The sequence below is a fragment of the Protopterus annectens genome, chromosome 14.part0, assembly GCF_019279795.1.
Source record: "Protopterus annectens isolate FY-2018-M chromosome 14.part0, PAN1.0, whole genome shotgun sequence".
Classification (NCBI taxonomy): domain Eukaryota; kingdom Metazoa; phylum Chordata; order Ceratodontiformes; family Protopteridae; genus Protopterus; species Protopterus annectens.
Window position 1 is genome coordinate 248,646,480 of NC_056748.1, and position 16,051 is coordinate 248,662,530.

Here is a 16,051-nt window from a genome sequence, read left to right on the forward strand (position 1 = left end):
TTTTAAACCTATTGCTTTAAACTTATAGAGATAATATAACAAGTTTTGCATTAGCATGCATTACAATAATTCTTGTATACCCTACAATCTCACAGCCCCCACCCCCAACTCATCAGGACAAGAATTCTGGACAAAGCACGAAAGCATAGGACAAAGCTAAACATCAGGGAAAACTTTTAAAAAATGCTTATAAAAATGAAAGAATGGGTTTTCCCATAATTTGGTGTAATATTTTGCTTCAGTCCTCCAAGTTTTGCTTAAAAAATTGTTTTGAGAGACAGACTGCAAACATCAAGCAAACAGTTCCACAGCTTTCTCAATGCCCATACCCCCATCATCATGCCCCACAGCTTTCTTAATGCCCATACACCCATCACCAATCTCTCAGTGCAGTAATTCTGGATGAAGCAAAAATAAATAAACAAAACAAAGGTGTAACATTAGGGATTTAAAACATTTGTCTTCTGAACAAATAAAGACTCTAGTATAACAAATTTTGTAGTAGCATGCATCGCCTGAACCAATTTTTTTTTTTATGAGAAACAGACTAAAAATACCAAACATACATTTGAACACTGCAACATTCTCACAAGCCCTACCATCCACCTTAGCACAACAATTCTTCTAAATAATGCCAAAAATAATTGCAGAACAAACTCGGAACATCAGGGATAGTTTTAAACATTGCTACTGCAAATGCAGAAAAATTTGTAAAACAGGGTTGGCAATAAAATTATATTTCCGCATTCTGCAACATTCTCACAGCTCCTATCCTATCAATACAACTTTTCAGCATAATTCTGGGCAAAGCAAAGGCATAACATCAGGGATTTAAACACTCATCTAATAAACTTATAAAGATTGTCGAAAAGGTCTTGCAGTAGCATGCACTGCATGAACTCACATATTCCATGAGAGAGCAATAATACCTGACAGGGATGAGGGCATTCTGCAGCATTCGCACAGCCCTTGCTCCCTCCCAACCTCTCAGCACAACAATTCTGGACAAAGCAAAAAAATATCACAGAACAAAGGCATTGCAAAAGAGATAGTTGTAAACATTGCTGTTACAAATTAAAAAAAAAATACTAGAATAACACGGTTTGCATTAATCTACATTAAATCATCATCTGCAACAGTTTCACATTCACTACCCCTCCACTACCAACCTTTCAGCACAATTATGGACAAAGCAAAAGTAAATGAATAAAAAAAATTGAATTTTCTTATGCAGGACTGACTAAAAGACTAGAATCTGGACATTAATAATCACAACCAAGCCCCCCACCATCTCTCAGCACAATAATTCTGGAGAAAGCTAAAAATAAAACTAAACCAAAGCCCCTCTCTCCACCCCAATCCTCCAAGGATTCTGGGGAAAAAAATTAGAATCCTCATCTCCGTGCCCCCCCCCAAAAAAAAGTTTTAAAAAAACCCAACAACTTACCTTTGTCTGCAGTGCAAGGCCGCTACTAATCCTCTACTCACTCTAAATGATTGAAGGTTGACCACTGCTTGCTACCACACAGCCCAGTTCAACCTTTTTAAATTTGTCCTTAAAAGGACAATGTTTCAGACCTTTTAAAAATTGCCCTTACAAGGGCAGTTGAAAATGCAGCTCCTTGGCTTGTTCCAATAATGAAAGCCTGCTGAAAGGCTTTCTTCCAAAGTCCTTGTCCTCCCCTCACGCCACCCATAATCCAATAAAAGATCTCACGAAAATCCAACTAACAAAGGACACTTTTCTCTTGAAAAACAAGAGAAAGGAATGTTTTCTATACATGTGCCTTTTTAAAGGCAACTGACACAGGAAGTACTTTGCAAGGACCAATCAGGCCCTTGCTTTGTCACTTCTTGAAGACAGAAAAAAAGAACATGAAACTTACTTCCCTGGCTGCTGTAACCCAGTCAGGTCCTTGCTTCACTGAAGCGGACCTGCTGGAGTGCAGCTTTCAGCTGAAAACACAGTTTACAGGGAAGGAAATTAAAAAAAGTTTTGGTGGTGCCACGAATCTAACAATGCTTACGTACTAGAGAGTCTGCCAGAACTGGAAGGAGGAAGGAGAAGCCCACAACCATCTGTGTACAAGTTGGCTGCACATTGTTAGTTGGGGCCCTTGTATGTGGGGAGATAACTGGGCCCCCCCCCCCGCCGTGGTCGTGGGTTTGGCGGGTACCTAATGCTGGCTATGGTACCCATGCACAAATTGGTTCAGCAATGTCAATAACTTACAGGGACACACAAAGATGAAGTATGGATTAAAAAGGTTTTTGTTATGGCACCTAAGGATATGAGGGAAGAGACTAAACAAAAGAAAATATAAAAACTGAGAAACTGGAAACTTTTGTTTACAAATATGGGCAGTTAGATACAAGCAGTGAAAATGGTTTTAGTCCCTTTAGTTTTACATAAAGGTCAGTCACATTTTTCTCAACCAGAGGAGACATGGATAATATTATTTAAAAGTTGAAGGAAATTATCTTGGAGGGGAAAAGGGCAACAATTAAGTGGGATAAGCTGGTCCTTCCAGAAGAACAAGGCAGTAACTAGATGGTGTAAGATTACTTGATTTGAAGGGATATTTTAGAGCTACACAGTTAAAGCTCATATATAACACAAACAGAAAGTAAAGTGGAAAGGGACAATGATGAAGCAGGGTGGAAGTTCAACAAATAAGGCGAGAGTGTGGGATTTTGGATGCAGATCCTTAAGGAAAATTATAACCATACAGATTATTATTTCATAAAATAGCAATAAGTATTCTAAAAAAAAATAGCCAACATGAGAATAGAGAAAGAAGAAATGCCAGTATTGATGACTGCAAGTAGTAGTACAGAAACTAGGCAAAGGGGGCCAGGATTTCCTGGAGAAAGCTGACAAAGAAACCAAGTTACTGGGCACAAATAACCAGACAGGAATAGGTAATATTCAGACAAGGCCAAGGAGTTGTTTGGGCTGCAGGGTACAGACTGCCTTCTCTACAAGGGATTGTATGGGCAAAGAGAAAGGGATAGGGGAATTATAAGTGTAAAACCTGGGCTGGTGGAGTTTTTAACTGAATCTATAACAAAAGCTGCTGTTAGGAAAAGTATAATTAGTAGGGCATATAATATATTGCATGTTAACAATAAGAATCAATCAGAGGTTATATACAAAAAAAATCAATTAAGAGGTTAGAAAAGACTGGGAAGCAAGACTGGAAAAGCAATTTACAAAGGAGCAACAGGAGAACACATGTATGGCTCACACATATGCAACAAAGTCCAGAAAGTTTAGGATTTTTGCTTGGAGTTGTTTGCACAGGTATTTTTATATCCCATGCAGAATTCCTATAATTCTTCCTCAGGTTCATAACAAATGCTGGAGGTGTGAGAGGGAGGGAAGAAAGAGGTAATTAGGAACTTTTAGTTATGTACTTACCATAACTTTAGATGTATGGGATCCATCTCGCCTACATTCTGTACTGATGGGTTCGGAGCCGATCCTCGGCTCCGACTCGGCACGCTATACTAAAGAACGAAGTCTCTTATTGGCTGAGCTATCCCACATCCCAGGATGCACCACCACTGCTTCCCCAGATCTTGTTTGTCCACCCACATGCACACTCACATAGACTGTTGATATAATATTACCAGGTGTTTCAAGATGAAACAGCTGAACTTGAACTGTCCGGTCGCTTCTGATCTCCAAGGCAGGGGGAAGGAGGGTGGGTTATTAGGAATGTAGGCGAGATGGATCCCATACATCTAAAGTTATGGTAAGTACATAACTAAAAGATGTAATGTGATCCTATCTCGCCTACATTCTGTACTGATGGGACAGCGTCCCTAGCACCTGATTCCTGGGTGGCTCACTGGAAAACACTCCTGAGAACTGTGGAACCGAAGGAAGCTCGCCCCCGAGATGCCATGTCCAATTTGTAATGAGAAATAAAGGTGTGAGGAGAAGACCACGTAGCCGCCGCACAAATGTCACTAATAGCAAGCTTGGAATGAAAAGCTGCCGAAGTAGCTATAGCCCTGGTAGAATAAGCTTTCACTGTCGCTGTAAGCTCTTTGTTAGAAATGAAGTAAGTATGACTAATACAGTCTCTGATCCACTTGGAAATAGTGACTTTCGTGATGGCTTTGCCCAATTTATTGTCCGAAAAGGACACAAACAACTGATCAGTTTTTCGTGCTTGGTGCGTCCTATCCAAATAGAAGCGTAATTGTCTGTGGACATCCAAGGTGTGAAAGATGTATTCCGCTCTGTTTGAGTACTTTGGGAAGAAAACTGGAAGTTCCAGTGATTGTTGCAGACAAAAATTAGAACAAACCTTAGGAACAAAGGATGGGTTCGATCTGAGGGATACTCTATCCTTGTGAAAAACCAAGTATGGTGGTTTGACACATAGGGCTTGAAGTTCCGAAACTCTCCTGGCTGATGTAAGTGCAACTAATAAAGCAGTCTTCCAAGAAAGAAATTTTAAGTCACAAGTTGCTGCCGGTTCAAAGGGGGAAGAGGTCAAAGCACCTAACACCACATTAAGGTCCCACGGTGGAGCGGGATGAGATATCGGGGGCCGTAGCAGCCCAGCACCTTTCATGAAGGCTTTACGCAACTTGTTGCTCATCAAAGGTGGTTCTATGCTCTCGTGAAAATTGGAAATAGCTGCCAATTGAACCTTGATGGTAGAGACCGAACAACCTTGATTGAACAGAGAAGCTAAAAACTTCAGAACCTCTGACACCGGGGCTGTTATGGGGTCTAATCCCCTGAGTTGGGCCCAAATAGCAAATCTCTTCCATTTGCTGCTATACATTTTCTTAGTAGAAGTCTTGTGGGCCGAGGACAAGATGTGTATGACTTCCGGGTCCAAAGCATGGATCCTGGCTATGGTCGGAAGAGGAGGAGCCAAGCTGTTAACTTCAACGAGTGGAGGGACTGATGAAGCTTTCCCGACTGATGGGTCAGGAGGTCCGGAACTTGATCCAGGAACCATGGACCGTCCAGTGCATATTTCCGAAGAAAGGGAAACCAGACTTGACGAGGCCAGTATGGGGCAACTAGAATCATCTTGCTCTCCAAGCAAATCGCCTTCTGGATCACCTTGGGAAGAAGGGGAACCGGTGGAAAGGCATATAGCAGACCGGTGGGCCAAGCTTGCACAACGGCGTCCTTGGGAATCTCCCCCGGAACTGGGGTGAGAGAGAAGAACTGTTTGGCATTTCGTGTTGCGGGGGGTTGCAAAAAGGTCGCAACAAGGAGTTCCCCATCTTCTGAAGATCTGAGTTGCCACTCTGTCGTTCAGAGACCACTCGTGAGAGGAGAGAATAGTTCTGCTCAGTCTGTCGGCTATCACATTGGATCTCCCTGGAATGTGTGTTGCTACCAGAAAACGTTTGGTTGCAATCGCCCAATCCCATACCTTCATGGCCTCTCTGCAAAGAGGGTAGGATCTGGTCCCTCCCTGCTTGTTCAGGTACCAGACTACTGACATGTTGTCGGACTGAATGGCAATCATGCCCTAGGGGAGGTAACTGTGTAGTGCTTGCAGCGATAGAAGCACCGCCCTCATTTCCAGTATGTTGATGTGGAGGAGACTCTCGTCGGGGTGCCACTTGCCTTGGACTGACCTGCCCAGGTAATGTCCCCCCCACCCCGTCTCGGAGGCATCCGTAGTCAATGTGGCCACTGGAGGTGGTGGAACGAAGGGTCGCCCCTGATCCAGGTTGGAGGAAAGAAGCCACCAACGAAGGTCCTGTTTGCACGTCTCTGTGATCAGAATGTGGTGACTGAGTGGGAGATCCTGATAAGACCACTGGACTGACAGGAGCCACTGGAGAATTCTCATATGTAACCTTGCTAAGGGGACTAGGAGAACGGTGGCCGACATGGAACCTAACAGTTGTAGGACCATCCTGGCTGGGGCTCGACGTTTGAGGAGCAAAGCTCGAACTTGAGACTGTAGTGTTTCTATCCTCTCTGCAGGAAGATAGACCTGCATTTGCTTTGAGTCTATCTCTACTCCGATAAACCGAATGCGCTGAGATGGCAGCAACACAGACTTTGTCCAATTGAAGGCGATTCCTAGGGAGTTGCCTAGAGATATAGTGGCTGCTAGATTTTGCAAGAGTAGACGCCTGGAGGTGGCAGTTAGGAGCCAGTCGTCAAGGTATGGAAACACCTGGAATCCTAGACTTCTCAGGTGAGCAGTCACCACCGCCAAACATTTGGTGAACACCCTGGGGGCTGTGGTGAGACCAAAGGGCAGTGCATGGAACTGGAAATGACTGTCTCCCAGGCTGAAGCGCAAGTGTCTCCTGGACGCCTGATCTATCAGGATGTGATAATAGGTGTCCTTGAGATCTATGGAGCACATCCAAACACCTTTCTCCAGCAGCGGAAGAATGGACTGCAAGGTGACCATCCGGAACTTGGACTTCTTCACTGATCGATTTAGTTTGCTGAGATCCAAAATGGGCCTCAAGTCCCCGGTCTTTTTTGGCAACAAAAAGAATCTTGAGTAAGTCCCTAATCCGGCCTGGCCTGCGGGGACCGGTTGGATGACTCCTTTTTGAAGCAGCTTTGATATTTCGTTGGCTGCAAGATCCCGTTGACTGGGTGGCAGGTCCGGGATTTTTCGGGATGGAGGGGGGAGGTTGAGAAAAGGGGATGGTGTAACCTCCGGCGATGATTCGGAGCACCCATCGGTCCTGAGTGATACTCTCCCAGGCTTTTAGGTGCTTCGAAAAATGACCCCCGACTGGCTCCGGAGCTGCACAGTCGGGCAATCCTTCAGGGATGCTGGAAGGGTGAGGAGCCACGAAAGGACTCGCGGTCTCCAGTGTTGCGGGGGCTTCCGCCGCCTCTGGGACAGCGTCTTCCTGAAAAATTTCCCCCTCCTCTGCCTCTAGAAGGGGGATCGCTCTGCTGTGAAGAGTAAGGCTTTTGAGATTTACGGAACCACATTTTCCCCCCTTTTCTAGCCTTGGGATAAGGCCTGAAGGGAGTGGAAAACCGTGCTCCTACAGCAGTTAAAGTCTTACCCTCTTGTTCACAGCGAGTCAAGGTGTCCTTTACCTTGGGTCCAAACAGAGAGGACCCATCAAAGGGAGCGTCGGCAAAGGAAGACTTAAAGGCCTCCGCAAAATGACACAGGCAGAGCCAGGCTTGTCTCCGTAGAGCAACGCCTGTTCCCGCCGCTCTACTCGCCCCCTCGGCTGCATATGAAATGAGCCTCATGGACGAGTTTGATAATGATGATAGGGTAGCCAGCTGAGAGTTAACCGTCTGGGCCAACTGCTCAGGTAAGTTACCCGAGAAGGTATCTGAAAGTTCCTTGACCAGATCCCTCTGAAGTCTGGTGAAGTGCGTCAAATAATTCAGAGACCTTAAAGTAAAGGTTGCTGAAGTAAGGGTGCGCTTCCCGTACCGATCCATGCTCCTAGACTCTATTAGGAGGATGGACGGACGTTGAAGCCTCTGCCACATCTTGTTGGGTAGCAGATGCCACCACCAGGGCATCTACAGCCACACCTTTGGAGAGAAAATCCTTTTCAGGGGGTGCTGAGAAAAATTTATTGGGGCGAGCTGGCACCGGTTCCACAGAATCTGGGTGTTCCCACGCCCTTCGAGAGATCAAATCCAGAAGCTCATCGAAGGGCGGAGACACCCAGGAGGCGGAGGGCTGAGCCCCGAAGGCCTTGAGGAATACCGACTCCTCAGCGGAAGGGGGTTTGGACTGCCAGTCGCCTCGTTGTTTGAGGATCTCTAAAATGTCCGCAAAGGAGACATCATCCGAGGATGACTTGGGGGACCCTTCCGCATCATCGAGGTCGGTGTCCGAGGTGAGAGACTCGTCAGGGGAGTCGACGTGCTTCCTCTTGCACTGTCTCTTCCTTGGAGGTTCCTCCGAAGATGCTTCGGAGGGATCTTCAGGAAGGAGGTAACCCCCGATGGGGGTGGCCTCAGGCCCCAGGGCTCCGCTGTCTTGAGACAGGGGGACTACAAAGGAACCAGTCTCCATGCCAAGGGAAGGTGACGGTGAGATGGTGGAGGTGGCCAAGGAAGAATTGGCCTAAGCACTCCTCATGGCCCTGAAGGCGGGACCCCCAGAGTCCTGGGAAGGTCCAACCCCCGAGGCCACAACAGTAGACGGCACTCCCGCAGCCGACGCACTGAGAGGGAGGCTCAGAACCGAAAACATTGATCCCGAAGCATCACCCCCGGGGCCGACAGAGGAGGTCCGTGTACCGAACTCCGACCCGAAGGGCGGGGTTGGAGTAAGGGTCGGAACTGACCCGAAAACCTCCACCGGCTCCACCAGCACCGACTCCAATGGTGCCGAGGCTGTTGGAGGAGGAACCAAGACAACAGGGTGGGCAACCGGCTCCGGAGCCGACTGGGCAGGAGCCGAAACCAACTTTTGGAAGACCGGAGACTGAAACAGCCTTTGAAGTACCCTGTCTATGTCCGAATCCGACATTCTCGAAGACCGAGAAGAGATCGAACGGGTTCGAGTCGACTTCTCCACTTGTTCCAAAGGACTGGGGGACCGGCTCTGAATGGTCTCGATAAATATCGGTGTCGAGGGAGACTCCGCAACCATTGCAATTTCCCTCGGAGCCGAAGAGGACTTTGGCGCCGAAGGGGAAGAGTCTGAGCGGGCAACTCTCATCGGATCCGAAGACAGTGGAGCCAATGAAGGTGACCCACCTCTCGAAGTTCTAGCCTTTGGCTCCAAAGACAGAGGGAGTCGAGGCTAGAGGCATCGAGGCAGACCGTTCCACCCTCGGCCCCGAAGTCCGTGGAGCCGATGGAGAAGCCTGCCGAGATTTTTTTGTAGTCGGTTCCGACGGGCTGGTCGGAGCCGATGATCTCTTCTTCTTTGAAGGTGAAGAGGAAGATGATAAAGCCTCCTCAAAAGAAGGGGTGATAAGCCCTTTTAAAATCAATTTGTTTTTCCTCTCTTGGAGGACTCGGGAGGAAAAAGCGTGACAAATGCTACATGACTCCTGAAGATGCTTAGGGCCTAAACAATAAACGCATAATGAGTGATCGTCCGTGATGGACATTTTGTAACTGCATTTAGAGCATTTTTTGAACCCTGAAGGTCTGTGCTCTTTCGACATATTGACACACAAAAAACTTTTACTAACAATAACGAATAGCTCAAAGAAAACTGTGGACAATGCCCCTCTAACTGAAACGGGAACACTGAAGAAAGACTCACACTAAAGCTCCAACAAAGCACGAGGGCAAGGCCCCTCTAACTTAAACGGGATCCTTCCCTCAAACTAAGACAATTTACCACAAAAAACACAATCTTCACAGTCGCACAACAACGAATAGCTGTTAAAACAGCTTTTGGGTAGGTTAGCAAAAATTTCTGACAGAAACTTTTTAAAGAAACAAGCACTTAGCTCAGCCAAGTCCGAGACCACGTCTTTGCTGTAGAAGCGGCAAACGAGATCTGGGGAAGCAGTGGTGGTGCATCCTGGGATGTGGGATAGCTCAGCCAATAAGAGACTTCGTTCTTTAGTATAGCGTGCCGAGTCGGAGCCGAGGATCGGCTCCGAACGCATCAGTACAGAATGTAGGCGAGATAGGATCACATTACATTATATGTTTTGGGAGTATAATAAATTGGCAGATTTAAAAAAAAATCCATACAGAGTACTGTGTCAAATATTGGATGAGCAAATGGCTGCAAATAAGGAAATAATTCCTTTGATCTGGGACACCGGATCTGAATTGCTTTGATACAGTAAGGCCTTGTTAAGTTTAATTCTGCTGGCTCCCAATAAAGCAATTACTAAAAAAGGGAAATCAAAGTCTTAACCAACAGCATTTGAAATACTGAATATTATAAAGGAGAGATCTTTAAAAAAGAGAAGGAGCAAATTACATACAAATAAATGAAAACCATTGGAACAATACATGCAGAATAATATTTAGGAGTGAGGTACAAGGGAAAGCATGAATTCAGCAATTCATGTAAACTTGGACCGATGACAGTGATAAAGAAAACATACGAGATATAAAATGTATATAAACAGAAAATTTTAATGTGGCTTGTTTTCTTTTATATTAGTGAATGTTTACCAATGTCTTAAGAAAAATCAAAAACTTAAAGAGGAACAGGCTAAAAATTTGAGGTAAAATCAAGGACAGCTGACAGGCATAGTTCTGTGTCATACTAACCATTTCTTTAGTCCTACTTGCTTGGTTGACTGGTCTGAGGTTAATTCCTTTCTTAATTCTTGCCATCATTTCATCCACAGCTTGTTTCTTTAGATCAGGTAAACTGTCTATTAGAAAATAAAATATTTACTAATGGTTAATACAAACAATTAAATGACAACTGTTATAAAACATTATAGTGTGTTAGAAGGTGAACTTTGCAGATATTATCTTATAATGAACTTTCCAAGTTACGAGGCTTGCTATCCTACCTTGCACAAGGGATGTGCCATATATAACCACAAAGAATAAACTTCAGCATTTCCATCTGTAAAGCTTTCTCTGAAAAGCAGCAACATTAATCCATCAGTTAATTACTCTATGGAAAACAGCATGAAGTACAACTTTTACAGGTGGAACTGTAGCATGGGATGAATGCTAACTGTGAAAAGAATGACAGAAACACAATCCTAAAATCAGCATGCAACCTGACACTGTAAAACCAAATTCCAGTCATAATCCGTAGTTCAGAACAGCTTACATATGTGAAAAACAAACTCTCTATAGAAAGGAGCCCAAAAGCCTGTCAACGAAGCTTGTGAATTATACTACAAGAATTAATACAATAATGCTTTTCCTATTTCCTCAAGACTAAACTGCTCAGGTTTCAAAGACAGAGCACTATTAGCTTAAGAAAAATGAACAAAATGCAATTCATCTAAAATCAACAGAAAATAATCCATTTCAACCCTGCATTCACATAAAATCACAATGATTTGGATAAATAGCAAAATGCACTTTAAGGACTACTTATCTTTTCTAGTCTTTCTTGCTTAGTTTGATACTACTACACACACTTACACTTTAGCCAGTTAGGGGAAACGATGGCCAGGCATAAGAACTCTGAATGAATGAAATAGCAGCAAAAGATGCATGGAGTGAACCGAGGACTTAAGAGGAAGCACACAATGACCACAATGAATCTCAACTTTTGTTAAAGCACTATGGTTATAAAATAAATTACAAATATCCAGGTATCCAGCCTGCATTTGACAACAAAATTTATAAGGTTGTCACTCAAACAAGCAAACTGTTTCAGATAAGTAAATAATACTAAATAGTTTCATTGTTTCAGGATCAGTATGTATAGTTGATGCAACTGTACAGGTCTTCATTTGGCAAAAGACAGAACATTTTGCTTTTAACGGAAAAATATGAACGTTCCTTCCATAAAGGTTAAAAAAGTACAGTTTTGTACCTACCATAAATGTAGATGTCCGATAGGTATGCATCTGCAGTCCTAACATATGGGTTGTCCTGCCTCAGGCAGCCCTTCGGTCGGCCGGATTCCAAAGTCTGGTTCTGGCCTCGGCTGATGTCGCACTTCACCCGACATCATAGCTGCTGTTTATTGGGTATAAAGGCATCAGCCAACGCCATTTTCCTCAGTGTTTCTTGCCCCAGATGCCAGGTGCCCTCTAGGAAGGCTAAATTTGGATAAATGCAAATAATTCCAAACAGTAGAGAGCAAACAATATAAGAATATATATATATATATATATATATATATATATATATATATATATATATATATATACAAACAAATACACCACAACAGATTCCTCCAGCTAGCTAAAAGGGGTAAATACCCTAGGAATACCACAGAGGGAAGGAGGGTGGGTAATCCTGACTGCAGATGCATACCTATCGGACATCTACATTTATGGTAGGTACAAAACTGTACTATGTCCTTCAAGGATGCATCTGCAGTCCTAACATATGGGTAGAATACCATAGCCAAACTGGGGAGGAGGCACTAAGATAAAGATGGTGTAGTTAAGATCCCTTGCAAAACAGCAGTTGCAAAACCTGCTCGGGATCTAGAGTATAAGGGAAGATTATAATGCTTGGCAAATGTATGCACGGAGCTCCAAGTAGCAGCTTCTAAAATGTCTTTGGTAGCCACTCCTCGTAGGAAAGCTGTAGTGGTGGCTGTAGCTCTTGTGGAATGAGGTCTGATATTATCAGGAGTTGTCTTTCCATGAAAAGAGTAGCAAAATCGAATGCAATTTCCTATCCATTTTGAGATTGTCTGTTTTGAAATTGCTTTTCCTTGCATTCCTGTTGCATATGCTACCAGAAGCTGGTCAGTTTTTCTGCTGGTCTTAGTTCTGTCCAGATAGTAGTGTAATTGTCTGTGCACATCCAAGGTATGTAGCAGTCTTTCCCCTGTTCTGTGGGTTGGGGAAGAATGTAGGTAAATGAATCGCTTGGTTCAATGATACTCTGGAGACCACTTTTGGCATAAAGGTAGGGTTAGTTCTCAGAGAGACTCTGTCCTGATGGAAGATAAGGAAAGGTTGTACTGCCATTAATGCCTGTAACTCAGATACCCTTCTTGCTGAAGTAATTGCTAGCTGGAAAGCAGTTTTCCAAGACAAGAATTGTAATTCTGCTGTTGCTGCTGGTTCAAAAGTGGGAAGTGTTAACTTTTCCAGCACGAAGTTGAGATCCCATGTAGGTAAAGGTGGTTTCTTTGGAGGTTTTACATTTCTGATTCCTCTCAAGAACTGCCCGAGTAGAGGATGAGAGAAGACAGGAGGATCCATGTTGTATTCTGCTGAAATTTCTGATGCATGAATCTTAATGGAGGAGTAAGACAGGCCATTGTGGAACAGCTCTGCTAAATATTCCAGGATGTGTGCTATGTTTGCCAATGAGACATTTTCTCCCTTTGCTGCACTCCAAATGAGGTATCTTTTCCACTTGGCTGAATAAGTCTTCCTTGTGGAGGGTCTGCGTGCCTCCAGGATAATGTCCTTAACCCTCTGAGATAAACCTGGGTTATTTTGTTTTATGCAATATTCCAAGCAGCTAGCTGCAGTGTTTTCAAGTTTGGATGTAGGGTCTTGTAGTTGTCCTGTGTTAGTAGTAAGGGACATAGAGGTAGAGGCCATGCGTGTGTCCGTGACATGCTTCTCAGTAGCGGGTACCAATGTTGTCTCGGCCAGTCTGGAGCTATCAGAATTACCCTTGGCTGATCCTCTCTGATCTTCAGTAGAACTTTGTACATCAAGGGAAGAGGTGGAAATGCATATGCTGTCAGGTTTTTCCAGCTGAAGGAAAGGGAGTCCACCCTCCAAGCAAGTGGGTGGTATGCTCTTGTGCAGAATTTCTTCAATTGGTGATTGTGTGGGGAGGCAAATAGGTCTATCTGTGGTAGTCCCCATTTCTTTGTTATGGCTTTGAAGATATCTGGATGCAGCATCCATTCGTGAGCATCCGTGGTAGTTCTGCTTAAGGTGTCTGCTAGAGAATTTTCTTTTCCTGGTACAAATCTGGCCTGAAGTTGAATGTTGAGATTCAGGGCCACATTCCATAGATCCATTGCCATCCGGCATAGAGGATATGAATGTGTACCTCCCTGTTTGTTGATGTACCACATGACTGTGGTATTGTCCGTCCTTATCAGCAGATGACCCTGTTGAAGGAGTGGTCTGAATGCCTGGATCGCATGTTTCACTGCCAGCATCTCCTTTAGATTTATGTGTAGATTCAGCTGGTCTTGGGTCCATAGGCCTTGTATACACTTGTCCACTTGCAGTAAGCTGAGTTTGTGTTGTTAATGTCATGAAGTAGACTGGTAGTTGCTTTTGTTTTTCTTCTGTGATAAAAGCCATCTGAGTTGATGTATCTAGTTCTGCACCCAAGAATGTTATCCTTTGGGATGGTACTAGTCTTGACTTTTGCATGTTGACTGTGTATCCCAAGGCTTGCAACAGTTGTATGACATTTTACAGATCTTTTGTTAATTTTGCCTTGTTGTCCGCTTGTATTAGGCAGTCATCCAGGTATGGGTAAATTTGAATTCCCTGAAGTCTGCAATGAGCAATTACTGATGCCAGGCATTTCGTGAATACTCTGGGCGCAGTAGATAAGCCAAAAGGCAATGCTGAGAATTGATAATGCTCTGATCCTGCAAGAAATCTGAGGTGCCTTCTGCAATCTGGTTGTATAGGGACGTGCAGGTATGCCTCCTTGAGATCTAGAGTCACCAGCCAAGACTCCTTGCCCAGCATGGGAAGAAGCTGCTGGAGGGTCAGCATTTTGAATTTTGGAACAATGAGGTATGTGTTCAGTGCGGACAAGTCTAGAATAGGTCTCCATTGATTTTCTTTTCTTGGTACCAGGAAGAGCCTGGAGTAAAATCCTTGGCCTTGCTCCATAGGTGGCACCTCTTCTATAGCTCTCATCCTTAGTAAGTTGTTGATTTGTCTTAGAGCGTCTGTTTTTTGGCTTGGTGGTAGGTTTGACATTCCTCTCTTTTTTGGTAGAGTGTGGAAGTGAAACCTGTAGCCCTTGTCTATTGTTTGTAAAGTCCATTTGTCTCCTGTAATGTAATGCCAGTTGTCGGAGAATAAGGCTAGTTTTCCGCCCAAGGGTGCTTCCAGTTGTTCCCTGGTAGGCGGAACTAGAGCCAAGTCATTGTGTCTGCCCTGTGGAAGTGGTTGTAGTTGATTCTGTGGCAGTACTTCTCTGGTTGGTAGGTTGCCACTGACGTCCCCTGTAGGCACCCCTAGATTGACCTCTGCCTCTTGGGCATCTATTTCTGCCTCTCTGCACTCTGGAGTTGTCTGGAAAGGACCAATTCTTCGAAGGCCAATTTCTGCTAAACCTCGGAGGTTGGACCTGTAAGAAATCCTTGACTGTTTGGACAGATTTTGCTTTTTCTTCCACCTTCTTCAGAACCTCCTGTGCAGGGGAGCCAAACAAACTTTGTTTCTCCATGGGAGCATCTAGGAGTTTTGACTTAACATGGTCTGGTAAGGATTGTTCTTTTAACCAGGCATGCCTTCGAATCACTGTTCCAGTCATAGCTGATCTAAAGGAAGCTTCCAGTGCATCATAGCCACATTTTAAGAAATGGTTACTGACCTGCTGAGAGTTATGTACCAAATCCTGAAGGGACTTGCGGTCTAAAGGTTCAAGAGAAGACCGTTTTTATTTAGCTGGTCTAACAAACATTCCTGGTACTGAATCATGTGAAATTGACAGTTCAAGGCCCTGGCCGAAAGAGTAGCAGAAGTATAAACATTTTTACCCCATCTCTCTAATGCTCTAGATTCCCTTTCAGAGGGAAGAGGGTTTTTGGCAGAGGCAGCTGCCACCTTTAGGGCCCTGTGAAATGGTATCAGGGTCTGCAACAGGAGCCTTATACAAATGGTAGTGTGTGTCCAGGACCCTGTAATATCTGTCTGGCTTGGCAGGAGCCGGAGGAAGAGAATCAGGAGCAGTACAGGCATCATTATATGCATCATCAACAACTGTTAATACTGGCGAAATGGCTAAAGGCCTATGCTGTGGTAAGTGTAAAAAGGTCCTTAGCCTTTTCCTTGAATCTGAAAAATCCTGGCCCTGCCATTGGAAGTGTTCCCTCATAGCATGCTAGGTTTCCCCAAAGGAAAATTCTTCAGGAGGAGAAGCAGAAGGAATGGAATCTTCTGCATCAGAATCCTCATAAGGAGAATATGGGCCTTCGTAAGGGTCTGAAATGTCTGAGTCATCCGAGGAATAATCTGTAGAGACAGGTTCCGGGGGTTCAGTCCTAGGCCTCTTGTCTGGAGGGGGCTGAGAGGCCCTGTCTGGGTGAGGTTGGGATCCTCTGATCATAGAAATGAGATCCTCAGCCAGGCTGAGTATTTGGGAACTAGAGGTAGGCCTATGTGAAGGAGTTTTGGCAGGCAAGGCCTTAGAAGATTTAGCCCTGGCAAAAGCCTTGATAGACATGGAAGCAGGGGGTCTAGCAGCCCCACGTGCAGGGGTAGATTTGTCTAAAGGAATAGTGTCTGACAAATCCTGGGTGCCTGCTTCTGTAGCAGTAAA

At 44.6% G+C, this 16,051-nt stretch overlaps 1 protein-coding gene across 1 annotated transcript in view; it reads right to left on the minus strand.

Annotated features, from left to right (window-relative positions):
- The window catches only part of SHTN1 (shootin 1), an 871,033-nt gene that overhangs the window by 667,861 nt on the left and 187,121 nt on the right, over window positions 1-16,051 (minus strand). The window contains exon 4 of the mRNA XM_044055545.1: window positions 10,190-10,296. Within this exon, the coding sequence (XP_043911480.1) occupies window positions 10,190-10,296 (107 nt within the window). The remainder of the gene's footprint in view (window positions 1-10,189; window positions 10,297-16,051) is intronic.